Genomic DNA, 27835 nt, shown 5'->3' on the forward strand with positions numbered 1-27835 from the left:
GCCAATAGGCGGAGTCAAGGGAGCAGCAAAATTAGCTTTTGCCTAGGGTTGCACCAGACCTGAGAACAATATCAGATCAGTGGGGTCCGATTGGGACCACTATTCGCAAGAAAGGGGCCCCTCATTTGGTATTAGCCCAATTTTATATAAAAAAAAAAATGGGGAAGACGTTACCCAAAGCAACAAGTCAGATGATGCCTAAAAGTTTTGATTGGTCGGGGTCTGAACACTCGGATCACAAGAATAATGCGGGAGAAGTGCACACTTAGACCGTTTTTTTCCCATCTCTGTGTCACATGACGAGGATGGATTCACAACGCAAGGCTATGGGGTCATCTTGGTCTCATAGACACAGAGCTCGTTCTCTTGACCCAATGAGTACTAAACAATCAGACCCCCAACTGATAGAAAAACCTTTGATACGTCATAGAGACATATCTGTCGGGATCTAAGTGTTCAGACCATAACAGGTCACGAGGCGGGAGAAGTGTGCGCTTAGCACATTTTCTGCCACCTCTGTGTCACGTGCTCATAATGTAAGTCTATGGCACTTCTCTTCCTGCTCATTCTCATCCATGGTCAGGTTATGAACACTCAGACCCCGACCGCTTACAAACTTTTGACATATCCCTAGTACAGTTTTTTCCAACCAGGGTGCCTCCAGCTGTTGCAAAACGACATCCCCCAGCATGCCCGGACAGCCAAAGGCTGTCCGGGCATGCTGGGAGTTGTTGTTTTGCAACAGATGGAGGCACTTCAGTTTGGAAACACTGCCCTAGGACATGTCAAAATTTAATTTTATTGACCGGTATGTTTTAGGCTTTAGGCTAGGGCTACATGGCAGCTTCAGTTGTCACATGGCCAGAGAGTGCCAGGTTGTGCTGCCTTAAAGGGGTACTCCGCTGCACACATTTTAAGATGTTAGATCGCGAGGGTCCCGCCGTTGGGGACCCTGGGATCTCCGGCCAGCAACGCTGTCATTCTTGGCACAGAGCGAACTCCACACCGTGCCCGATGACTGGCGATGCAGCCGTCACGCCCCCTCCCATAGACATCAATGAAGGGGGCGTGGCATGATGTCACAAACACGGAAGCTGCAAGCTCCCTTGTTCCGGACGCCGCAGCTGCCGGCCCGGAGATCACGGAGGTCCCCAGCAGTGGGACCCCTGCACTCTAACATCTTATCCCCTATCCTTTGGATAGGGGATAAGATGTGTGCAGCGGAGTATCCCTTTAATTGTGCTGCATCACAGCTAATGAAAATGAACGGGGTCACATGGGGACCTCCAAGTTAATGCGGTCCTACAGAAATCTAGAAAGGACTTCTAGTTACTGCCACAGCTCACACTTACCGCATTCACATTCACTGCGGCAGCGCAACACAGGGATCATTGGCTGCAAGACATGCGCCGCGGCCAGAGTTGTCATATTGCTCTGATCCGTATATGATAAGGAAGGACAAGTCCCAGCAGTCAGCTGTCTAATATTTTTAAACTTTTGCAGACTAAGCGTAACTTTTTGGGTTTTACTGATGTGTTTGGTTGACTACAGTGCTTCTGCCCGCCCCCAGCGTCTGCCATCTCTGCCCCCACCGGATAAAATGCTTTTATGTGTCGCCTTTTCTTCCCAGACTCAGGATGAAGCCCGTCAGCAGCTGCGAGAATTCGAAGAAACAAAGAAGCAAATAGAAGAGGATGGAGACAGAGAGATCCAGGACATCAAGATAAAATACGAGCGGCGCCTGCGGGAGGAGCGAGAGATTTCCCTGCGGCTAAAGGGGGAGAGCGGAATCATGAGGAAAAAGGTGCGAACATTTATATATTGGGGAGATTTTGGCTTTGTTCACACTACAGAAACTCTATCTCCTGCGGTGTCACTGAAATCCGATGGCACTAGGACCGCACGGACATGCACAGTCACCATTGACGGCAATGCAGTCAACACAGCTTTCCGACGAAAAAATAAACATTCATTCTTTTAGCGGGTCCAGAATTTCCGCAGTGTGAACAGTGCAGCAGAATCCCACTTAAATTCTCTAGTGTGAACTAATCCTTATTAAGCTAATGCTGCAGAATTCTTACTCGGTGTGACTCAAAAATAACTGACTTACATGCTTTGCACCAGATTTCTCCCAATTTTTGCGCCTCACTTAACAGTTTTAGAGAGCATTCAAAGGAATAGTGCGGTGAAACATATAAGGATAGGGGATAAGTTATAGATCACGGGGGGTCCGATCGCTGGGACCCCCCGCAATCTCCTGAACGGGGCCCCAGCAGTCGCGGACGTTCTGACCCCCGCAGGAAGCCACGGTTGACACACCCCCTCTATGTATCTCTATAGAATACATGAAGGGGGAGTGTCGGCCGCCGCTCCCTGCGGGGGTGGGCATGCCCCTTTCCAGCAGACTGCCGGGGGGGTCCCAGCGGTCAGACCCTCGGCGATCTATAACTTATCGCCTATCCTAATTATGTTTAACTACACAACTCCTGTAAAATGGGTTGTGGTTTATTAATAAGGGGAAATGACCTCCAAGAAAGTCATAGCTTAAAGGGGTATTCCAGGCAAAAACTTTTTTTTATATATCAACTGGCTCCGGAAAGTTAAACAGATTTGTAAATTACTTCTATTAAAAAATCTTAATCCTTGCAATAGTTATTAGCTTAAGTTGAGTTGCTGTTTTCTGTCTAACTGCTCTCTGATGACTCACGTCCCGGGAGCTGTCCAGCTCCTATGGGGATATTTTCCCATCATGCACAGCTCCCGGGACGTGACATCATCATTGAGCAGTTAGACAGAAAACTTCAGAAGCTAATAACTATTGGAAGGATTAAGATTTTTAATAGAAGTAATTTACAAATCTGTTTAACTTTCCGGAGCCAGTTGATATATATAAAAAAAAGTTTTTGCTTGGAATACTCCTTTAATATGCGCCAAATTGCTCCAAAATTACGGCGCAGAAAAGTACACTCCCAGCATGTGCGCACAGCCTTTGGCCTGTGTTTCCCAACCAGTTTGCATCCAGCTGTTGCAAAACTACAACTCCTAGCATTGCCCAACAGCCTTAGGCCAGTGTTTCCCAACCATTGTGCCTCCAGCTGATGCAAAACTTCAGCTCCCAGCATTCCCCAAAAGACATACCAGTGTTTTTCAACTAGTGTGCCTCCAGCTTATGCCAAACTACAACTCCCAGCATTCCCCCAACAGCCTTAGACCAGCGTTTTGCAACCAGTGTGCCTCAAGCTTATGCCAAACTACAACTCCCAGTATACTTAGAGTTGTAGTTTTGCAGCAGCTACTGGTTGGGACCAGTATATTAAACACTGTATTAGACCAATGATCTCACGTTTTAGATCTTTGTGACTTTTTCCACATGTAGTTCAGCAGTCTGCAGAAAGACATTGAAGAACGGACGGCGGACATTGAGAGGATGAAGATGGAGGAGCAGAAGCTGCAGGGTGTCATCAAGTCTCTGGATAAGGACATTCAGGGGCTGAAGAGAGAGATCCAGGAGAGGGACGAGACCATACAGGACAAGGTGAGAGAGAAGATTCGTCCTCCCACCATTGTGCACAGACCACTGCATTCACTAGACTTTCATAGAATCAAGATCTCTGCGCACTGTCAGTGAATGGAATACCGTACCAAAGAACAGTTCTCTATAAAAGTGTTAGGAACATTTTCTTACATCTGAACTAACCCGACATCCTGATGTTATTTTGTCATCCAGGAAAAGAGAATCTACGACCTGAAGAAAAAGAACCAAGAACTGGAGAAATTCAAGTTTGTTCTGGATTATAAAATCAAGGAACTGAAGAAGCAGATCGAACCGCGAGAGAACGAGATCAAGGAGATGAAGGAACAGATCCAGGAGGTGACGCCGCTGATCAGAATGTTTTTTTTACTAGAACACAGAGCTTTTCTTTTTGGAACACAGAGCTCTCTTCTGACATCACGAGCACAGTGCTCTCTGTTGACATCTCTGTCCATTTTGAGAACTGTCCAGAGTAGGAGAAAGTCATCATAGCAAACAAATGCTGCTCTGGACAGTTCATAAAATGGACAGAGGTGTCAGCAGAGAGCACTGTGCTCATGATGTCAGCAGCAGAGAGCTCTGTTCCAAAAAGAAAACAATTCAGCAGCTAATAAGTACTGGAAGAATTAAGATTTTTTTTTATAGAAGTAATTTACAAATCTGTTTTAACTTTCTGGCACCAGTTGATTTAAAAAAAAAAAAAACGTTTTCCACCGGAGTACCCCTTTAAACTGTACGTGTGAATACACTCTTAAAGGGGTAGTCCAGTGGTGAAGAACTTATCCCCTATCCTAAGAATAGGAGATAAGTTTCAGATTGCGGGGGGACCGACCGCTGGGGCAAGAGTGGCTCCCCAGCTCTTGCAAAACTGGAAATCCTGTCACTAATAAAGAGTTTTCCAAACAGTGTGTCTCCAACTGTTGCAAAACTATAACTCCCAGCATGCCCGGACAGCCTTTGGCTGTCCGGGCATGCTGGGAGTTATAGTTTTGCAACAGCTGGAGACACACTGTATGGAAAACACTGCCCTAATGTCTGTCTTTCAGCTGTAAAGGCATGATGAGAGTTGTAGTTTTTCAATAGCTGTAGAGCCACAGGTCAGGGGAGCATGCATTACACAATTCATATTGAAATCAGTGGTCCCTCCATGTTGGGTCTTCCACAGAAAGGTTTGGTTACACAACGGAGTTTAAAAGGTGCTCTCTGTATGCAGCCTCCACACTGACTAATAGGTGAGGACCCTTCTTCCTTTATTAGGCTGCAAACAGACACAACTTTAGTTTGATGGGGGTTTTTTTTGGCCATTGTTCTCCTATACAATGCAGTTTTTGTGGCAAAAATAGTGTTTTATAATTATAGGTGTTTTTTTTTATTTGATGTTGTTGAGGTCACAGATTTCTGGTCTCAGCTGTAATAATCCCCAGTGTTTCTATATCACAGATGGAGGCCGAACTGGAACGTTTCCATAAGCAGAACACACAGCTGGATCTGAACATCGCCGAACTGAAACAGAAGCTGAAAGCCACCGAGCGAGAGATGCAGAAGGAAAGACAGAGGGTGAGTCCACGAGAGCCACACAGAGCCAGGGGAGAGGAGGCGTCTGTAGTAAAGGGCTTCCTCTGTACCTCATTCTACAGCAGTGTTACCAGGGTGCCTCCAGCTGTTGCTAAACTACAACTCCCAGCATGCCTGGACAACCAAAGGCCATTGTTTCCCAACCAGGGTGCCTCCAGCTGTTGCTAAACTACAACTCCCAGCATGCCTGGACAGCCAAAGGCCATTGTTTCCCAACCAGGGTGCCTCCAGCTGTTGCTAAACTACAACTCCCAGCATGCCTGGATAGCCATAGGCCATGTAGGTGGTCTTCCTAAATGCATAATAAACCACTGTCCGTTTCCAATGGCAACAAGCAGAATTTTTCTTTCAGATGGTTGTTATTGAATTTTAACAATATACAAACTAAGACCCACAAATCCCTCTCCCCTATTACCAATGAAATCTGCTGATAATTTTCTTACATAAGCGATGACCCCCCTGGAGCCGCACACATACATAGGTAACTAGTGATGTGTTTAATAGAGAATCGTTTTCCGCTATTAACGTGTGGATGTCTTACTGTCATGTGATGTGGGTTCCGTCCTGTCCGCAGGTCCGTGATGTGGAAGCCGTGGTTAAACGTTTTAAGACGGATCTGCACAACTGCGCCGGATTCATCCAGGAGCCTAAGAAGCTGAAGGACAGTATCCGAGAGCTGTACTCGAAATACGTGCAAGAGAGCGACACGGTGAGGCCACACATTAATGTGTCAGTAATATAGAGGACTGTATAGAGATCTATATATATCTCATGTATAGGGATCTGTATATATCTCATATGTATGAATCTGTATATATATCTCATGTATAGAGATCTGTATATATGATCCTGTATAGAGATCTGTATATATCTCATATGCATGGATCTGTATATATCTCATGTATAGAGATCTGTATATATCTCATGTATAGAGATCTGTATATATCTCATGTATAGAGATCTGTATATATCTCATGTATAGAGATCTGTATATATGATCCTGTATAGAGATCTGTATATATCTCATGTATAGAGATCTGTATATATCTCATGTATAGAGATCTGTATATATGATCCTGTATAGAGATCTGTATATATCTCATATGTATAGATCTGTATATATCTCATGTATAGAGATCTGTATATATCTCATGTATAGAGATCTGTATATATCTCATGTATAGAGATCTGTATATATGATCCTGTATAGAGATCTGTATATATCTCATGTATAGAGATCTGTATATATCTCATGTATAGAGATCTGTATATATCTCATGTATAGAGATCTGTATATATCTCATATGTAAGGATCTGTATATATGATCCTGTATAGAGATATGTATAAATCTCATGTATAGAGATCTGTATATATCTCATGTATAGAGATCTGTATATATGATCCTGTATAGAGATCGGTATATATCTCATATGTATGGATCTGTATATCTCATGTATAGAGATCTGTATATATCTCATATGTATGAATCTGTATATATCTCATGTATAGAGATCTGTATATATCTCATATGTATGAATCTGTATATATATCTCATGTATAGAGATCTGTATATATCTCATGTATAGAGATCTGTATATATGATCCTGTATAGAGATCTGTATATATCTCATATGTATGGATCTGTATATATCTCATGTATAGAGATCTGTATATCTCATGTGTAGAGATCTGTATATATCTCATATGTTTGATCTGTATATCTCATATATAGAGATCTGTATATATCTCATGTATAGAGATCGGTATATATCTCATATGTATGGATCTGTATATCTCATGTATAGAGATCTGTATATATCTCATGTATAGAGATCTGTATATATCTCATGTGTAGAGATTAGTATATATTATCGTGTCTAGAGATTTGTATATCTCATATGTTTGATCTGTATATCTCATGTATAGAGATCTGTATATATCTCATATGTTTGATCTGTATATCTCATGTATAGAGATCTGTATATATCTCATATGTTTGATCTGTATATCTCATGTATAGAGATCTGTATATATCTCATATGTTTGATCTGTATATCTCATGTATAGAGATCTGTATATATCTCATGTGTAGAGATTAGTATATAATATCGTGTCTAGAGATTTGTATATATCTTATGTATAGGTAACTAGTGAAGCATTTAATGGCGAATCGTCTTTTTCGCTATATAAAGGATCAGGCTGTCATTCTTATATAGGGCTCTGTATATAATCCCCTGTATAGGGCTCTGTATATAATCCCCTGTATAGGGCTCTGTATATAATCCCCTGTATAGGGCTCTGTATATAATCCCCTGTATAGGGCTCTGTATATTATCTTGTATAGGGCTCTGTATATAATCCCCTGTATAGGGCTCTGTATATAATCCCCTGTATAGGGCTCTGTATATAATCCCCTGTATAGGGCTCTGTATATAATCCCCTGTATAGGGCTCTGTATATTATCTTGTATAGGGCTCTGTATATAATCCCCTGTATAGGGCTCTGTATATAATCACCTGTATAGGGCTCTGTATATAATCCCCTGTATAGGGCTCTGTATATAATCCCCTGTATAGGGCTCTGTATATAATCCCCTGTATAGGGCTCTGTATATAATCCCCTGTATAGGGCTCTGTATATAATCCCCTGTATAGGGCTCTGTATATAATCCCCTGTATAGGGCTCTGTATATAATCCCCTGTATAGGGCTCTGTATATAATCCCCTGTATAGGGCTCTGTATATAATCCCCTGTATAGGGCTCTGTATATAATCCCCTGTATAGGGCTCTGTATATAATCCCCTGTATAGGGCTCTGTATATAATCCCCTGTATAGGGCTCTGTATATAATCCCCTGTATAGGGCTCTGTATATAGTCCCCTGTATAGGGCTCTGTATATAATCCCCTGTATAGGGCTCTGTATATAATCCCCTGTATAGGGCTCTGTATATAATCTTGTATAGGGCTCTGTATATAATCCCCTGTATAGGGCTCTGTATATAATCCCCTGTATAGGGCTCTGTATATAATCCCCTGTATAGGGCTCTGTATATAATCCCCTGTATAGGGCTCTGTATATAATCTTATATAGGGCTCTGTATATAATCCCCTGTATAGGGCTCTGTATATAATCCCCTGTATAGGGCTCTGTATATAATCCCCTGTATAGGGCTCTGTATATAATCCCCTGTATAGGGCTCTGTATATAATCCCCTGTATAGGGCTCTGTATATAATCCCCTGTATAGGGCTCTGTATATAATCCCCTGTATAGGGCTCTGTATATAATCCCCTGTATAGGGCTCTGTATATAATCCCCTGTATAGGGCTCTGTATATAATCCCCTGTATAGGGCTCTGTATATAATCTTGTATAGGACTCTGTATATAATCACCTGTATAGGGCTCTGTATATAATCCCCTGTATAGGGCTCTGTATATATTCCCCTGTATAGGGCTCTGTATATAATCCCCTGTATAGGGCTCTGTATATAATCTTGTATAGGGCTCTGTATATAATCTTGTATAGGGCTCTGTATATAATCTTGTATAGGGCTCTGTATATAATCACCTGTATAGGGCTCTGTATATAATCCCCTGTATAGGGCTCTGTATATAACCCCCTGTATAGGGCTCTGTATATAATCCCCTGTATAGGGCTCTGTATATAATCCCCTGTATAGGGCTCTGTATATAATCCCCTGTATAGGGCTCTGTATATAATCCCCTGTATAGGGCTCTGTATATAATCCCCTGTATAGGGCTCTGTATATAATCCCCTGTATAGGGCTCTGTATATAATCCCCTGTATAGGGCTCTGTATATAATCCCCTGTATAGGGCTCTGTATATAATCACCTGTATAGGGCTCTGTATATAATCCCCTGTATAGGACTCTGTATATAATCCCCTGTATAGGGCTCTGTATATAATCCCCTGTATAGGGCTCTGTATATAATCCCCTGTATAGGGCTCTGTATATAATCCCCTGTATAGGGCTCTGTATATAATCTTGTATAGGGCTCTGTATATAATCCCCTGTATAGGGCTCTGTATATAATCTTGTATAGGGCTCTGTATATAATCTTGTATAGGGCTCTGTATATAATCCCCTGTATAGGGCTCTGTATATAATCCCCTGTATAGGGCTCTGTATATAATCCCCTGTATAGGGCTCTGTATATAATCCCCTGTATAGGGCTCTGTATATAATCCCCTGTATAGGGCTCTGTATATAATCCCCTGTATAGGGCTCTGTATATAATCCCCTGTATAGGGCTCTGTATATAATCCCCTGTATAGGGCTCTGTATATAATCCCCTGTATAGGGCTCTGTATATAATCCCCTGTATAGGGCTCTGTATATAATCCCCTGTATAGGGCTCTGTATATAATCCCCTGTATAGGGCTCTGTATATAATCACCTGTATAGGGCTCTGTATATAATCCCCTGTATAGGACTCTGTATATAATCCCCTGTATAGGGCTCTGTATATAATCTTGTATAGGGCTCTGTATATAATCTTGTATAGGGCTCTGTATATAATCGTGTATAGGGCTCTGTATATAATCCCGTGTATAGGGCTCTGTATATAATACCCTGTATAGGGCTCTGTATATAATCCCCTGTATAGGGCTCTGTATATAATCCCCTGTATAGGGCTCTGTATATAATCTTATATAGGGCTCTGTATATAATCCCCTGTATAGGGCTCTGTATATAATCTTGTATAGGGCTCTGTATATAATCCCCTGTATAGGGCTCTGTATATAATCCCCTGTATAGGGCTCTGTATATATTCCCCTGTATAGGGCTCTGTATATAATCCCCTGTATAGGGCTCTGTATATAATCCCCTGTATAGGGCTCTGTATATTATCTTGTATAGGGCTCTGTATATAATCCCCTGTATAGGGCTCTGTATATAATCTTGTATAGGGCTCTGTATATAATCCCCTGTATAGGGCTCTGTATATAATCGTGTATAGGGCTCTGTATATAATCCCCTGTATAGGGCTCTGTATATAATCTTGTATAGGGCTCTGTATATAATCCCCTGTATAGGGCTCTGTATATAATCCCCTGTATAGGGCTCTGTATATAATCCCCTGTATAGGGCTCTGTATATAATCCCCTGTATAGGGCTCTGTATATAATCCCCTGTATAGGGCTCTGTATATAATCTTGTATAGGGCTCTGTATATAATCCCCTGTATAGGGCTCTGTATATAATCCCCTGTATAGGGCTCTGTATATAATCCCCTGTATAGGGCTCTGTATATAATCCCCTGTATAGGGCTCTGTATATAATCTTGTATAGGGCTCTGTATATAATCCCCTGTATAGGGCTCTGTATATAATCTTGTATAGGGCTCTGTATATAATCTTGTATAGGGCTCTGTATATAATCTTGTATAGGGCTCTGTATATAATCCCCTGTATAGGGCTCTGTATATAATCCCCTGTATAGGGCTCTGTATATATTCCCCTGTATAGGGCTCTGTATATAATCCCCTGTATAGGGCTCTGTATATAATCCCCTGTATAGGGCTCTGTATATAATCACCTGTATAGGGCTCTGTATATAATCCCCTGTATAGGGCTCTGTATATAATCTTGTATAGGGCTCTGTATATAATCCCCTGTATAGGGCTCTGTATATAATCCCCTGTATAGGGCTCTGTATATAATCCCCTGTATAGGGCTCTGTATATAATCTTGTATAGGGCTCTGTATATAATCCCCTGTATAGGGCTCTGTATATAATCCCCTGTATAGGGCTCTGTATATAATCTTGTATAGGGCTCTGTATATAATCCCCTGTATAGGGCTCTGTATATAATCCCCTGTATAGGGCTCTGTATATAATCCCCTGTATAGGGCTCTGTATATAATCCCCTGTATAGGGCTCTGTATATAATCCCCTGTATAGGGCTCTGTATATAATCCCCTGTATAGGGCTCTGTATATAATCGTGTATAGGGCTCTGTATATAATCCCCTGTATAGGGCTCTGTATATAATCTTGTATAGGGCTCTGTATATAATCCCCTGTATAGGGCTCTGTATATAATCCCCTGTATAGGGCTCTGTATATAATCTTGTATAGGGCTCTGTATATAATCCCCTGTATAGGGCTCTGTATATAATCGTGTATAGGGCTCTGTATATAATCCCCTGTATAGGGCTCTGTATATAATCCCCTGTATAGGGCTCTGTATATAATCTTGTATAGGGCTCTGTATATAATCCCCTGTATAGGGCTCTGTATATAATCCCCTGTATAGGGCTCTGTATATAATCCCCTGTATAGGGCTCTGTATATAATCCCCTGTATAGGGCTCTGTATATAATCTTGTATAGGGCTCTGTATATAATCCCCTGTATAGGGCTCTGTATATATTCCCCTGTATAGGGCTCTGTATATAATCTTGTATAGGGCTCTGTATATAATCTTGTATAGGGCTCTGTATATAATCTTGTATAGGGCTCTGTATATAATCTTGTATAGGGCTCTGTATATAATCTTGTATAGGGCTCTGTATATAATCCCCTGTATAGGGCTCTGTATATAATCCCCTGTATAGGGCTCTGTATATATTCCCCTGTATAGGGCTCTGTATATAATCCCCTGTATAGGGCTCTGTATATAATCCCCTGTATAGGGCTCTGTATATAATCACCTGTATAGGGCTCTGTATATAATCCCCTGTATAGGGCTCTGTATATAATCTTGTATAGGGCTCTGTATATAATCCCCTGTATAGGGCTCTGTATATAATCCCCTGTATAGGGCTCTGTATATAATCCCCTGTATAGGGCTCTGTATATAATCTTGTATAGGGCTCTGTATATAATCCCCTGTATAGGGCTCTGTATATAATCCCCTGTATAGGGCTCTGTATATAATCTTGTATAGGGCTCTGTATATAATCCCCTGTATAGGGCTCTGTATATAATCCCCTGTATAGGGCTCTGTATATAATCCCCTGTATAGGGCTCTGTATATAATCCCCTGTATAGGGCTCTGTATATAATCCCCTGTATAGGGCTCTGTATATAATCGTGTATAGGGCTCTGTATATAATCCCCTGTATAGGGCTCTGTATATAATCTTGTATAGGGCTCTGTATATAATCCCCTGTATAGGGCTCTGTATATAATCCCCTGTATAGGGCTCTGTATATAATCCCCTGTATAGGGCTCTGTATATAATCCCCTGTATAGGGCTCTGTATATAATCCCCTGTATAGGGCTCTGTATATAATCCCCTGTATAGGGCTCTGTATATAATCCCCTGTATAGGGCTCTGTATATAATCCCCTGTATAGGGCTCTGTATATAATCTTGTATAGGGCTCTGTATATAATCTTGTATAGGGCTCTGTATATAATCCCCTGTATAGGGCTCTGTATATAATCCCCTGTATAGGGCTCTGTATATAATCCCCTGTATAGGGCTCTGTATATAATCCCCTGTATAGGGCTCTGTATATAATCCCCTGTATAGGGCTCTGTATATAATCTTGTATAGGGCTCTGTATATAATCCCCTGTATAGGGCTCTGTATATAATCTTGTATAGGGCTCTGTATATAATCTTGTATAGGGCTCTGTATATAATCCCCTGTATAGGGCTCTGTATATAATCCCCTGTATAGGGCTCTGTATATAATCCCCTGTATAGGGCTCTGTATATAATCCCCTGTATAGGGCTCTGTATATAATCCCCTGTATAGGGCTCTGTATATAATCCCCTGTATAGGGCTCTGTATATAATCCCCTGTATAGGGCTCTGTATATAATCCCCTGTATAGGGCTCTGTATATAATCTTGTATAGGGCTCTGTATATAATCCCCTGTATAGGGCTCTGTATATAATCCCCTGTATAGGGCTCTGTATATAATCCCCTGTATAGGGCTCTGTATATAATCCCCTGTATAGGGCTCTGTATATAATCCCCTGTATAGGGCTCTGTATATAATCTTGTATAGGGCTCTGTATATAATCTTGTATAGGGCTCTGTATATAATCCCCTGTATAGGGCTCTGTATATAATCCCCTGTATAGGGCTCTGTATATAATCCCCTGTATAGGTCTCTGTATATAATCTTGTATAGGGCTCTGTATATAATCCCCTGTATAGGGCTCTGTATATAATCCCCTGTATAGGTCTCTGTATATAATCTTGTATAGGGCTCTGTATATAATCTTGTATAGGGCTCTGTATATAATCCCCTGTATAGGGCTCTGTATATAATCTTGTATAGGGCTCTGTATATAATCCCCTGTATAGGGCTCTGTATATAATCTTGTATAGGGCTCTGTATATAATCTTGTATAGGGCTCTGTATATAATCTTGTATAGGGCTCTGTATATAATCTTGTATAGGGCTCTGTATATAATCTTGTATAGGGCTCTGTATATAATCTTGTATAGGGCTCTGTATATAATCTTGTATAGGGCTCTGTATATAATCCCCTGTATACAGGTTGGGTATCACACCCACTGAGATATTAGCTGCTATATCTCTGGAGCAGCGCCTCCTGTTGGTCAGGAAACAGCATTTACCCCTATAGAAAGTATGTATAAAAGACTCCAGTAGATCCCAGCAGCGGTGATCCCTGGGATCTGTTCTTGTTTATCAGTCAGTATAAACTTTTAAGAGAAACTTCGATTTTTTTATTTTTTAGGCAGAGATTGTCGGCATTGATGCGGACATCCAGCGGGAGTACGCCCGACAGCGGGAGCACCTGGAGCGCAGCCTCAGCACTTTACAGAAGAAGCTGGTGAAGGATACGGAGATCCATCGCGCTGATAACGTCCGGGTCATGCAGGTAGATGGGGGATGAACACTGCACATCTGGGTCATCACTACAGGGCTGCACATTTATATAAAAGAGGCCACTTATTGGGTTCTGTTCAAAATAAGAATCCTACAGAATATAAGCATCCTATAGAATAATAGAATCCTATAGTATATAAGAATCCTATAGAATAGAAGAATCCTATAGAATAGAAGAATCCTATAGTATAGAATAATCCTATAGAATATAAGCATCCTATATAATATTAGAATCCTATAGAATATGAGAATCCTATATAATATTAGAATCCTATAGAGTATAAGAATCCTATAGAATATAAGAATCCTATAGAATATTAGAATCCTATAGAATAGAAGAATCCTATAGAATAGAAGCATCCTATAGAATATAAGAATCCTATCGAATATAAGAATCCTATAGAGTATAAGAAACCTATAGAATATAAGAATCCTATAGAATAATAGAATCCTATGGAATATAATAATCCTACAGAATATAAGCATCCTATAGAATAGAAGCATCCTATAGAATAATAGAATCCTATAGAATATAAGAATCCTATATAATATTAGAATCCTATAGAATATAAGAATCCTATAGAATATAAGAATCATATAGAATATTAGAATCCTATAGAGTATAAGAATCATATAGAATATAAGAATCATATAGAATAATAGAATCCTATAGAATATAAGAATCCTATAGAATATGAGAATCCTATAGAGTATAAGAAACCTATAGAATATAAGAATCCTATGGAATATAAGAATCCTATATAATATTAGAATCCTATAGAATATAAGAATCCTATAGAATATTAGAATCCTATAGAATATAAGAATCCTATAGAATATTAGAATCCTATAGAGTATAAGAATCCTATAGAGTATAAGAATCCTATAGAATATAAGCATCCTATAGAATATAAGCATCCTATAGAATATAAGAATCCTATATAATAATAGAATCCTATAGAGTATAAGAATCCTATAGAATATAAGAATCCTATATAATAATAGAATCCTATAGAGTATAAGAATCCTATAGAATATAAGCATCCTATAGAATATAAGAATCCTATAGAATATAAGCATCCTATAGAATATAAGAATCCTATAGAATAAGAATCCTATAGAATATAAGAATCCTATATAATAATAGAATCCTATAGAGTATAAGAATCCTATAGAATATAAGAATCCTATAGAATAATAGAATGCTATAGAGTATAAGAATCCTATAGAATACAAGCATCCTATAGAATATAGGAATCCTATAGAATATAAGAATCCTATATAATGTTAGAATCCTATAGAGTATAAGAATCCTATAGAATATAAGCATCCTACAGTATAGAAGAATCCTATAGAATAGAAGAATCCTATAGAGTATAAGAATCCTATAGAATATGATAATCCTATAGAATATAAGAATCCTATAGAATATAAGAATCCTATAGAATATTAGAATCCTATAGAATATTAGAATCCTATAGAATAGAAGAATCCTATAGAATATAAGAATCCTATAGAATATAAGAATCCTATAGAATATTAGAATCCTATAGAATATAAGAATCCTATAGAATATAAGAATCCTATAGAATATAAGAATCCTATATAATAGAAGAATCATATAGAATATAAGAATCATATAGAATATAAGAATCCTATAGAATCCTCATGCTCCTTGTTTCCACACTGTCCCAGCATGATGTCCTATGATATTAAAGGGGAACTCCCGTTCCCAAGTCTTCTGGTTCAGAAGGCTTGGAGCAGCCTTCCCAACGTCACGGCCATGCCCCCTCGTGATGTAATGCCACCCCCCCCCCATTGATGTCTTTGGGAGGGGGGGTGGCATGACGTCATGAGGGGCCGTGATGTCATGACCGCTGCTCTAAGCCTTCTGAACCAGATGTTTAGAAGACTGGGGCACAGGAGTTCCCCTTTAATATAAAGAAAAATCTGGCAAACATAGAAACAATGCACACCCGAAATCTATACAATGCAAAAATAAGCTTTATTGAATGTATAGACCACACACTTTAATAAAAAAAACATTAAAAAAGATAGAGCACTGGGTGGAGGAAAACTAACCCTACAACACCTACAGTGACCAGGCCACCCAAAATAATAATGACACAGGAACCCCCCAAAAAATACAGAGAAATAACCAATATCAATGGCACAAAAATACAGAACTAACTAAACGAATAGAGAAAACAAGGATTATAGGATCCAGCTCAAATGCAAATAAAATCCAATTTATTTAGGACACGAACAGGAACAAGAAGGCAGTTATGCGTTTCATACTAAGAGCGTTTGACGCTTGAAACGCATAACTGCCGTCTTGTTCCTGTTCGTGTCCTAAATACATTGGATTTTATTAGCATTTGAGCTGGATCCTATCGTCCCTGTTTTCTCCATTGTGAGGTGTTGTCCAGCACCGGGATCCGTGCTCCTTCTGTTCCGGGTGGGGTGAGCTGGTTGGAGTTTTCTCCTTCCTTTCTTCCATTAACTAAACGAATAAATACATCTAATAAAGCGCTAAAATGCTGTAAGAAATGTCCCACACAGACATGTGATGTATAATACACCTAATAGATAACACATGCGTATCCCAAAAAGGAGAAATGACTAAATCCTATCAGTAATATGCAAATATAGCGATAAGTGTCAAAGATCCTACAAGTAATCGACAAATAGTGACTATAACAACCAAAGGCACAAAATAATAATAACACAAGAGATACGGAGAAATAATAAATATCAATGGCCAAATAACAATAATATACAGTAGATATATATATAGATGGATATAGATACCGTAGGGACGGTGAACCCGCAACTTCTGCAATTCAGGACAGCTTGATCATGTGACACTGCCCCCACGGTGCCTACACCCCCCCCCCCCTTACTACTTGTATATTTTTCTCTCTCTCTTTTTGGATTGAGTTCACTATTTGTCGATTACTTGTAGGATCTTCTACCCTTATCTCTATATTTGCAAATTACTGATAGGATTTAGTCATTTCTCCTTTTTGGGATACGCATGTGTTATCTATTAGGTGTATTATACATCACATGTCTGTGTGGGACATTTCTTACAGTATTTTAGCTCTATTAGATATATTTGATTATATTATATATATGATTATTTCTCAGTATTACTCGGGGGCTTCTGTGTCATTATTATTTTGGTTGCTTTGGTCACAGTGTTGTAAGGTTTATTTTCCCTCCACTCAGACTCAGATATGGCTCGATATGTAGGGGGCTGTAGATATCATTAGGGAGGGGGGGCTGTAGATATTATTAGGGAGGGGCTGTAGATATTATTAGGGAGGGGGCTGTAGATATCATTAGGGAGGGGGGGCTGTAGATATTATTAGGGAGGGGGCTGTAGATATTATTAGGGAGGGGGCTGTAGATATCATTAGGGAGGGGGGGCTGTAGATATTATTAGGGAGGGGGCTGTAGATATTATTATGGAGGGGGCTGTAGATATCATTAGGGAGGGGGCTGTAGATATCATTAGGGAGGGGGCTGTAGATATGATCCGGGAGCCGTAGATATAATTAGGGAGGGGGCTGTAGATATTATTAGGGAGGGGGCTGTAGATATCATTAGGGAGGGGCTGCACATATTATTAGGGAGGGGGCTGTAGATATCATTAGGGAGGGGGCTGTAGATATTATTAGGGAGGGGGGGCTGTAGATATTATTAGGGAGGGGGCTGTAGATATCATTAGGGAGGGGGCTGTAGATATCATTAGGGAGGGGGCTGTACATATTATTAGGGAGGGGGCTGTAGATATCATTAGGGGGGGCTGTAGATATTATTAGGGAGGGGGCTGTAGATATCATTAGGGAGGGGGCTGTAGATATCATTAGGGAGGGGGCTGTAGATATCATTAGGGAGGGGGCTGTAGATATTATTAGGGAGGGGGGGCTGTAGATATTATTAGGGAGGGGGCTGTAGATATCATTAGGGAGGGGGCTGTAGATATCATTAGGGAGGGGGCTGTACATATTATTAGGGAGGGGGCTGTAGATATTATTAGGGAGGGGGCTGTAGATATTATTAGGGGGGGCTGTAGATATCATTAGGGAGGGGGCTGTAGATATCATTAGGGAGGGGGCTGTAGATATCATTAGGGAGGGGGCTGTAGATATTATTAGGGGGGGCTGTAGATATCATTAGGGAGGGGGCTGTATATATTATTAGGGAGGGGGCTGTAGATATTATTAGGGAGGGGGCTGTAGATATTATTAGGGGGGGCTGTAGATATAATCGGGGGGGGGGCTGTAGATATGATCGGGGGGGGGGCTGTAGATATCATTAGGGAGGGGGCTGTAGATATTATTAGGGGGGGCTGTAGATATCATTAGGGAGGGGGCTGTATATATTATTAGGGAGGGGGCTGTAGATATTATTAGGGAGGGGGCTGTAGATATGATCGGGGGGGGGGGCTGTAGATATAATCGGGGGGGGGCTGTAGATATGATCGGGGGGGGGGGGGCTGTAGATATGATCGGGGGGGGGGGGGGGCTATAGTAACATCCCCCCCCCCCCCCCCCCTCTGAATTTTGCGTCTTTGTCCTGTGCAGGAGAACGTAACATTGATAAAGGAGATCAATGAGTTACGTCGGGAGCTGAAGATCAGTCGTACGAAGGTTCATGACCTGGAGGTGGCGCTCGGGGTGGAGAGGAAGAGTCGCAGGAGTAGTCTGGCAGAATCTAAAGGTGATCATTGTCCTGTCCTACTATCACTCCCATCATCACACAGCAGCGGAACCTCCGCAAAATCATCCACTGATCATACAAGAGGTTGTGCTGAGGTTTTGGCACAATGGCGGACGCACCCTGTGCCCTTTATGTTCCCGCTTTACACTTTCATTAGATCCCGTTTTCCACATTCCTGCTGATATTTTGGCCCTGCCATGGGGCATTGTGGGATATGCAGGCCAAACATGTACTAGCCCTGTGTAGATTTATAGGACATGATGTAATACATGAACTGTGACTGCTGCTCTGGATGTGACTGGAGTATAAGACATGATGTAATGCAAGAACTGTGAGTGCTGCTCTGGATGTGACTGGAGTATAAGACATGATGTAATGTAAGAACTGTGAGTGCTGCTCTGGATGTGACTGGAGTATAGGACATGATGTAATACAAGAACTGTGAGTGCTGCTCTGGATGTGACTGGAGTATAAGACATGATGTAATGCAAGAACTGGGAGTGCTGCTCTGGATGTGACTGGAGTATAAGACATGATGTAATGCAAGAACTGGGAGTGCTGCTCTGGATGTGACTGGAGTATAAGACATGATGTAATGCAAGAACTGGGAGTGCTGCTCTGGATGTGACTGGAGTATAAGACATGATGTAATGTAAGAACTGTGAGTGCTGCTCTGGATGTGACTGGAGTATAAGACATGATGTAATGTAAGAACTGTGAGTGCTGCTCTGGATGTGACTGGAGTATAGGACATGATGTAATACAAGAACTGGGAGTGCTGCTCTGGATGTGACTGGAGTATAGGACATAGCAACAGCAGCAACAGTGATCGGCACTTCCCTTTAAGGCTAGTAATGAGGTATATATGACCCACTAATGCGAACAGGAGAAATATCCCAGTCCGTGCGGTGCACCGTTCACCTTCTGTTGGTGCTAACACCCCTTGTGCAGATGAAAGCGGATTCAAACAATGCTAGTAGAAAAGAAATATGCGGGGGAGAACTGACGAAGTTCACTCACGATTGCGGTGCCAAGGATATCTTTATTCAGGTGCAAGTATAGGACATGATGTAATACAAGAATTGGGAATTCTGCTCTTGATGTGACTTGAGTATAGGACATGATGTAATACAAGAACGGTGAGTGCTGCTCTGGATGTGACTGGAGTATAGGACATTATGTAATACAAGAACTGTGAGTGCAGCTCTGGATGTGACTGGAGTATAGGACATGATGTAATACAAGAACTGAGAGTGCAGCTCTGGATGTGACTGGAGTATAGGACATGATGTAATACAAGAACTGAGAGTGCAGCTCTGGATGTGACTGGAGTATAGGACATGATGTAATACAAGAACTGCGAATACAGCTGTGAATGTGACTGGAGTATAGAACAGTGTTTCTCTATCGGCTCCATTGGGGGACACAGACCGTGGGTGTATGCTGCTGTCTCTAGGAGGTGTGACACTATGGCAACGAAAACAGTTGGCTCCTCCCAGCGGTATATACCCGCCTTCAGGCTCTGAGGTAACCAGGAGGTGGACGGGTCTGGTTTGCTACAGACCAGGTCTTCTGTTTTTTTGTTTTCCTAGTATAGGGACATGTTAGTTTTTTATTCCTTTTCTTTTCTGTCTTAAGGTGGGGACTCAGGGACTGCGGCTTCCCGTTTCCCCATTGCGAGCGAGGGGGCACAGACATTGCGTATTTGCGCTGTTAACCCCCTCTCGCCAACGGTCAGCGCTTGGGTGGTACCTCATGGGTCCCCCTATTTACCTGCGCGCCTCGCTCGCGCATAGCAGCTAGACGTGATGCAGGTAACTAAAGCTGACTGAAGACTTCACTGAAGACTCCATTAGGTAAGTTCTTCTGACTGAGGTAAGTACATTTCCCTTTCTCCCCTAGGTGCAAGGACTTGCAACCTCTGGAGACTCTCAGTTTTTGCCCACCTTTTCAGGTTTATGGGGCTGGCTGGTACTGAGGCGAGCAGTGGCATCTTTGGGGGCATAATTTCTTTATTACACTGTATGTAAGTGCTCTGTGTGAGACTGTGTTTTATTACACTGTATGTAAGTGCTCTGTGTGAGACTGTGTTTTATTACACTGTATGTAAGTGCTCTGTGTGAGACTGTGTTTTATTACACTGTATGTAGGTGCTCTGTGTGAGACTGTGTTTTATTACACTGTATGTAGGTGCTCTGTGTGAGACTGTGTTTTATTACACTGTATGTAAGTGCTCTGTGTGAGACTGTGTTTTATTACACTGTATGTAAGTGCTCTGTGTGAGACTGTGTTTTATTACACTGTATGTAAGTGCTCTGTGTGAGACTGTGTTTTATTACACTGTATGTAAGTGCTCTGTGTGAGACTGTGTTTTATTACACTGTATGTAGGTGCTCTGTGTGAGACTGTGTTTTATTACACTGTATGTAAGTGCTCTGTGTGAGACTGTGTTTTATTACACTGTATGTAAGTGCTCTGTGTGAGACTGTGTTTTATTACACTGTATGTAAGTGCTCTGTGTGAGACTGTGTTTTATTACACTGTATGTAAGTGCTCTGTGTGAGACTGTTTTATTACACTGTATGTAAGTGCTCTGTGTGAGACTGTGTTTTATTACACTGTATGTAAGTGCTCTGTGTGAGACTGTGTTTTATTACACTGTATGTAAGTGCTCTGTGTGAGACTGTGTTTTATTACACTGTATGTAAGTGCTCTGTGTGAGACTGTGTTTTATTACACTGTATGTAGGTGCTCTGTGTGAGACTGTGTTTTATTACACTGTATGTAAGTGCTCTGTGTGAGACTGTGTTTTATTACACTGTATGTAAGTGCTCTGTGTGAGACTGTTTTATTACACTGTATGTAGGTGCTCTGTGTGAGACTGTGTTTTATTACACTGTATGTAAGTGCTCTGTGTGAGACTGTGTTTTATTACACTGTATGTAAGTGCTCTGTGTGAGACTGTGTTTTATTACACTGTATGTAGGTGCTCTGTGTGAGACTGTTTTATTACACTGTATGTAAGTGCTCTGTGTGAGACTGTGTTTTATTACACTGTATGTAAGTGCTCTGTGTGAGACTGTGTTTTATTACACTGTATGTAGGTGCTCTGTGTGAGACTGTGTTTTATTACACTGTATGTAGGTGCTCTGTGTGAGACTGTGTTTTATTACACTGTATGTAAGTGCTCTGTGTGAGACTGTTTTATTACACTGTATGTAAGTGCTCTGTGTGAGACTGTGTTTTATTACACTGTATGTAAGTGCTCTGTGTGAGACTGTTTTATTACACTGTATGTAAGTGCTCTGTGTGAGACTGTTTTATTACACTGTATGTAAGTGCTCTGTGTGAGACTGTTTTATTACACTGTATGTAGGTGCTCTGTGTGAGACTGTTTTATTACACTGTATGTAAGTGCTCTGTGTGAGACTGTTTTATTACACTGTATGTAAGTGCTCTGTGTGAGACTGTGTTTTATTACACTGTATGTAAGTGCTCTGTGTGAGACTGTGTTTTATTACACTGTATGTAAGTGCTCTGTGTGAGACTGTGTTTTATTACACTGTATGTAAGTGCTCTGTGTGAGACTGTGTTTTATTACACTGTATGTAAGTGCTCTGTGTGAGACTGTGTTTTATTACACTGTATGTAAGTGCTCTGTGTGAGACTGTTTTATTACACTGTATGTAAGTGCTCTGTGTGAGACTGTGTTTTATTACACTGTATGTAAGTGCTCTGTGTGAGACTGTGTTTTATTACACTGTATGTAAGTGCTCTGTGTGAGACTGTGTTTTATTACACTGTATGTAAGTGCTCTGTGTGAGACTGTGTTTTATTACACTGTATGTAAGTGCTCTGTGTGAGACTGTGTTTTATTACACTGTATGTAAGTGCTCTGTGTGAGACTGTTTTATTACACTGTATGTAAGTGCTCTGTGTGAGACTGTGTTTTATTACACTGTATGTAAGTGCTCTGTGTGAGACTGTGTTTTATTACACTGTATGTAGGTGCTCTGTGTGAGACTGTGTTTTATTACACTGTATGTAAGTGCTCTGTGTGAGACTGTGTTTTATTACACTGTATGTAAGTGCTCTGTGTGAGACTGTGTTTTATTACACTGTATGTAGGTGCTCTGTGTGAGACTGTGTTTTATTACACTGTATGTAAGTGCTCTGTGTGAGACTGTGTTTTATTACACTGTATGTAAGTGCTCTGTGTGAGACTGTGTTTTATTACACTGTTTGTAAGTGCTCTGTGTGAGACTGTGTTTTATTACACTGTATGTAAGTGCTCTGTGTGAGACTGTGTTTTATTACACTGTATGTAAGTGCTCTGTGTGAGACTGTGTTTTATTACACTGTATGTAAGTGCTCTGTGTGAGACTGTGTTTTATTACACTGTATGTAGGTGCTCTGTGTGAGACTGTGTTTTATTACACTGTATGTAAGTGCTCTGTGTGAGACTGTTTTATTACACTGTATGTAAGTGCTCTGTGTGAGACTGTGTTTTATTACACTGTATGTAAGTGCTCTGTGTGAGACTGTGTTTTATTACACTGTATGTAGGTGCTCTGTGTGAGACTGTGTTTTATTACACTGTATGTAGGTGCTCTGTGTGAGACTGTGTTTTATTACACTGTATGTAAGTGCTCTGTGTGAGACTGTGTTTTATTACACTGTATGTAAGTGCTCTGTGTGAGACTGTTTTATTACACTGTATGTAAGTGCTCTGTGTGAGACTGTTTTATTACACTGTATGTAAGTGCTCTGTGTGAGACTGTGTTTTATTACACTGTATGTAAGTGCTCTGTGTGAGACTGTTTTATTACACTGTATGTAAGTGCTCTGTGTGAGACTGTGTTTTATTACAATGTATGTAAGTGCTCTGTGTGAGACTGTGTTTTATTACACTGTATGTAAGTGCTCTGTGTGAGACTGTGTTTTATTACACTGTATGTAAGTGCTCTGTGTGAGACTGTGTTTTATTACACTGTATGTAAGTGCTCTGTGTGAGACTGTTTTATTACACTGTATGTAAGTGCTCTGTGTGAGACTGTTTTATTACACTGTATGTAGTGCTCTGTGTGAGACTGTTTTATTACACTGTATGTAAGTGCTCTGTGTGAGACTGTTTTATTACACTGTATGTAAGTGCTCTGTGTGAGACTGTGTTTTATTACACTGTATGTAAGTGCTCTGTGTGAGACTGTGTTTTATTACACTGTATGTAGGTGCTCTGTGTGAGACTGTGTTTTATTACACTGTATGTAAGTGCTCTGTGTGAGACTGTGTTTTATTACACTGTTTGTAAGTGCTCTGTGTGAGACTGTGTTTTATTACACTGTATGTAAGTGCTCTGTGTGAGACTGTGTTTTATTACACTGTATGTAAGTGCTCTGTGTGAGACTGTGTTTTATTACACTGTATGTAAGTGCTCTGTGTGAGACTGTGTTTTATTACACTGTATGTAAGTGCTCTGTGTGAGACTTGTTTTATTACACTGTTTAAGTGCTCTGTGTGAGACTGTGTTTTATTACACTGTATGTAAGTGCTCTGTGTGAGACTGTGTTTTATTACACTGTATGTAAGTGCTCTGTGTGAGACTGTGTTTTATTACACTGTATGTAAGTGCTCTGTGTGAGACTGTGTTTTATTACACTGTATGTAAGTGCTCTGTGTGAGACTGTGTTTTATTACACTGTATGTAAGTGCTCTGTGTGAGACTGTTTTATTACACTGTATGTAAGTGCTCTGTGTGAGACTGTGTTTTATTACACTGTATGTAAGTGCTCTGTGTGAGACTGTGTTTTATTACACTGTATGTAAGTGCTCTGTGTGAGACTGTGTTTTATTACACTGTATGTAAGTGCTCTGTGTGAGACTGTGTTTTATTACACTGTATGTAAGTGCTCTGTGTGAGACTGTTTTATTACACTGTATGTAAGTGCTCTGTGTGAGACTGTGTTTTATTACACTGTATGTAAGTGCTCTGTGTGAGACTGTGTTTTATTACACTGTATGTAAGTGCTCTGTGTGAGACTGTGTTTTATTACACTGTATGTAAGTGCTCTGTGTGAGACTGTGTTTTATTACACTGTATGTAAGTGCTCTGTGTGAGACTGTTTTATTACACTGTATGTAAGTGCTCTGTGTGAGACTGTGTTTTATTACACTGTTTGTAAGTGCTCTGTGTGAGACTGTGTTTTATTACACTGTATGTAAGTGCTCTGTGTGAGACTGTTTTATTACACTGTATGTAAGTGCTCTGTGTGAGACTGTGTTTTATTACACTGTATGTAAGTGCTCTGTGTGAGACTGTGTTTTATTACACTGTATGTAGGTGCTCTGTGTGAGACTGTGTTTTATTACACTGTATGTAAGTGCTCTGTGTGAGACTGTGTTTTATTACACTGTATGTAAGTGCTCTGTGTGAGACTGTGTTTTATTACACTGTATGTAGGTGCTCTGTGTGAGGCTGTTTTATTACACTGTATGTAAGTGCTCTGTGTGAGACTGTTTTATTACACTGTATGTAAGTGCTCTGTGTGAGACTGTGTTTTATTACACTGTTTGTAAGTGCTCTGTGTGAGACTGTGTTTTATTACACTGTATGTAAGTGCTCTGTGTGAGACTGTTTTATTACACTGTATGTAAGTGCTCTGTGTGAGACTGGTTTTATTACACTGTATGTAAGTGCTCTGTGTGAGACTGTGTTTTATTACACTGTATGTAAGTGCTCTGTGTGAGACTGTGTTTTATTACACTGTATGTAAGTGCTCTGTGTGAGACTGTTTTATTACACTGTATGTAGGTGCTCTGTGTGAGACTGTGTTTTATTACACTGTATGTAGGTGCTCTGTGTGAGACTGTTTTATTACACTGTATGTAAGTGCTCTGTGTGAGACTGTGTTTTATTACACTGTATGTAAGTGCTCTGTGTGAGACTGTGTTTTATTACACTGTATGTAGGTGCTCTGTGTGAGACTGTTTTATTACACTGTATGTAAGTGCTCTGTGTGAGACTGTGTTTTATTACACTGTATGTAAGTGCTCTGTGTGAGACTGTTATTACACTGTTTGTAAGTGCTTGTGAGACTGTGTTTTATTACACTGTATGTAGGTGCTCTGTGTGAGACTGTGTTTTATTACACTGTATGTAAGTGCTCTGTGTGAGACTGTGTTTTATTACACTGTATGTAAGTGCTCTGTGTGAGACTGTTTTATTACACTGTATGTAAGTGCTCTGTGTGAGACTGTTTTATTACACTGTATGTAAGTGCTCTGTGTGAGACTGTGTTTTATTACACTGTATGTAAGTGCTCTGTGTGAGACTGTTTTATTACACTGTATGTAAGTGCTCTGTGTGAGACTGTGTTTTATTACACTGTATGTAAGTGCTCTGTGTGAGACTGTGTTTTATTACACTGTATGTAGGTGCTCTGTGTGAGACTGTGTTTTATTACACTGTATGTAAGTGCTCTGTGTGAGACTGTTTTATTACACTGTATGTAAGTGCTCTGTGTGAGACTGTGTTTTATTACACTGTATGTAAGTGCTCTGTGTGAGACTGTGTTTTATTACACTGTATGTAGGTGCTCTGTGTGAGACTGTGTTTTATTACACTGTATGTAGGTGCTCTGTGTGAGACTGTGTTTTATTACACTGTATGTAAGTGCTCTGTGTGAGACTGTGTTTTATTACACTGTATGTAAGTGCTCTGTGTGAGACTGTTTTATTACACTGTATGTAAGTGCTCTGTGTGAGACTGTTTTATTACACTGTATGTAAGTGCTCTGTGTGAGACTGTGTTTTATTACACTGTATGTAAGTGCTCTGTGTGAGACTGTTTTATTACACTGTATGTAAGTGCTCTGTGTGAGACTGTGTTTTATTACACTGTATGTAAGTGCTCTGTGTGAGACTGTGTTTTATTACACTGTATGTAAGTGCTCTGTGTGAGACTGTGTTTTATTACACTGTATGTAAGTGCTCTGTGTGAGACTGTGTTTTATTACACTGTATGTAAGTGCTCTGTGTGAGACTGTTTTATTACACTGTATGTAAGTGCTCTGTGTGAGACTGTTTTATTACACTGTATGTAGGTGCTCTGTGTGAGACTGTTTTATTACACTGTATGTAAGTGCTCTGTGTGAGACTGTTTTATTACACTGTATGTAAGTGCTCTGTGTGAGACTGTGTTTTATTACACTGTATGTAAGTGCTCTGTGTGAGACTGTGTTTTATTACACTGTATGTAAGTGCTCTGTGTGAGACTGTGTTTTATTACACTGTATGTAAGTGCTCTGTGTGAGACTGTGTTTTATTACACTGTATGTAAGTGCTCTGTGTGAGACTGTGTTTTATTACACTGTATGTAAGTGCTCTGTGTGAGACTGTTTTATTACACTGTATGTAAGTGCTCTGTGTGAGACTGTGTTTTATTACACTGTATGTAAGTGCTCTGTGTGAGACTGTGTTTTATTACACTGTATGTAGGTGCTCTGTGTGAGACTGTGTTTTATTACACTGTATGTAAGTGCTCTGTGTGAGACTGTGTTTTATTACACTGTATGTAAGTGCTCTGTGTGAGACTGTGTTTTATTACACTGTATGTAAGTGCTCTGTGTGAGACTGTGTTTTATTACACTGTATGTAAGTGCTCTGTGTGAGACTGTTTTATTACACTGTTTAAGTGCTCTGTGTGAGACTGTGTTTTATTACACTGTATGTAAGTGCTCTGTGTGAGACTGTGTTTTATTACACTGTATGTAAGTGCTCTGTGTGAGACTGTGTTTTATTACACTGTATGTAAGTGCTCTGTGTGAGACTGTTTTATTACACTGTATGTAAGTGCTCTGTGTGAGACTGTGTTTTATTACACTGTATGTAAGTGCTCTGTGTGAGACTGTGTTTTATTACACTGTATGTAAGTGCTCTGTGTGAGACTGTGTTTTATTACACTGTATGTAAGTGCTCTGTGTGAGACTGTGTTTTATTACACTGTATGTAAGTGCTCTGTGTGAGACTGTTTTATTACACTGTATGTAAGTGCTCTGTGTGAGACTGTGTTTTATTACACTGTATGTAAGTGCTCTGTGTGAGACTGTGTTTTATTACACTGTATGTAAGTGCTCTGTGTGAGACTGTGTTTTATTAC

General features: G+C 40.4%; 1 protein-coding gene across 2 annotated transcripts in view; it reads left to right on the top strand.

Moving 5' to 3' along the window:
• CFAP57 (cilia and flagella associated protein 57) overlaps window positions 1-27835 on the top strand; it is a 57963-nt gene that overhangs the window by 23011 nt on the left and 7117 nt on the right. For both annotated transcript variants that reach the window (XM_056533018.1, XM_056533019.1), the window contains exons 16-22: window positions 1631-1804; window positions 3377-3535; window positions 3728-3871; window positions 4973-5089; window positions 5682-5816; window positions 13799-13942; window positions 18543-18678. In XM_056533018.1, the coding sequence (XP_056388993.1) occupies window positions 1631-1804; window positions 3377-3535; window positions 3728-3871; window positions 4973-5089; window positions 5682-5816; window positions 13799-13942; window positions 18543-18678 (1009 nt within the window). The remainder of the gene's footprint in view (window positions 1-1630; window positions 1805-3376; window positions 3536-3727; window positions 3872-4972; window positions 5090-5681; window positions 5817-13798; window positions 13943-18542; window positions 18679-27835) is intronic.

Source organism: Hyla sarda, chromosome 7, assembly GCF_029499605.1.
Source record: "Hyla sarda isolate aHylSar1 chromosome 7, aHylSar1.hap1, whole genome shotgun sequence".
Classification (NCBI taxonomy): Eukaryota; Metazoa; Chordata; class Amphibia; order Anura; family Hylidae; genus Hyla; species Hyla sarda.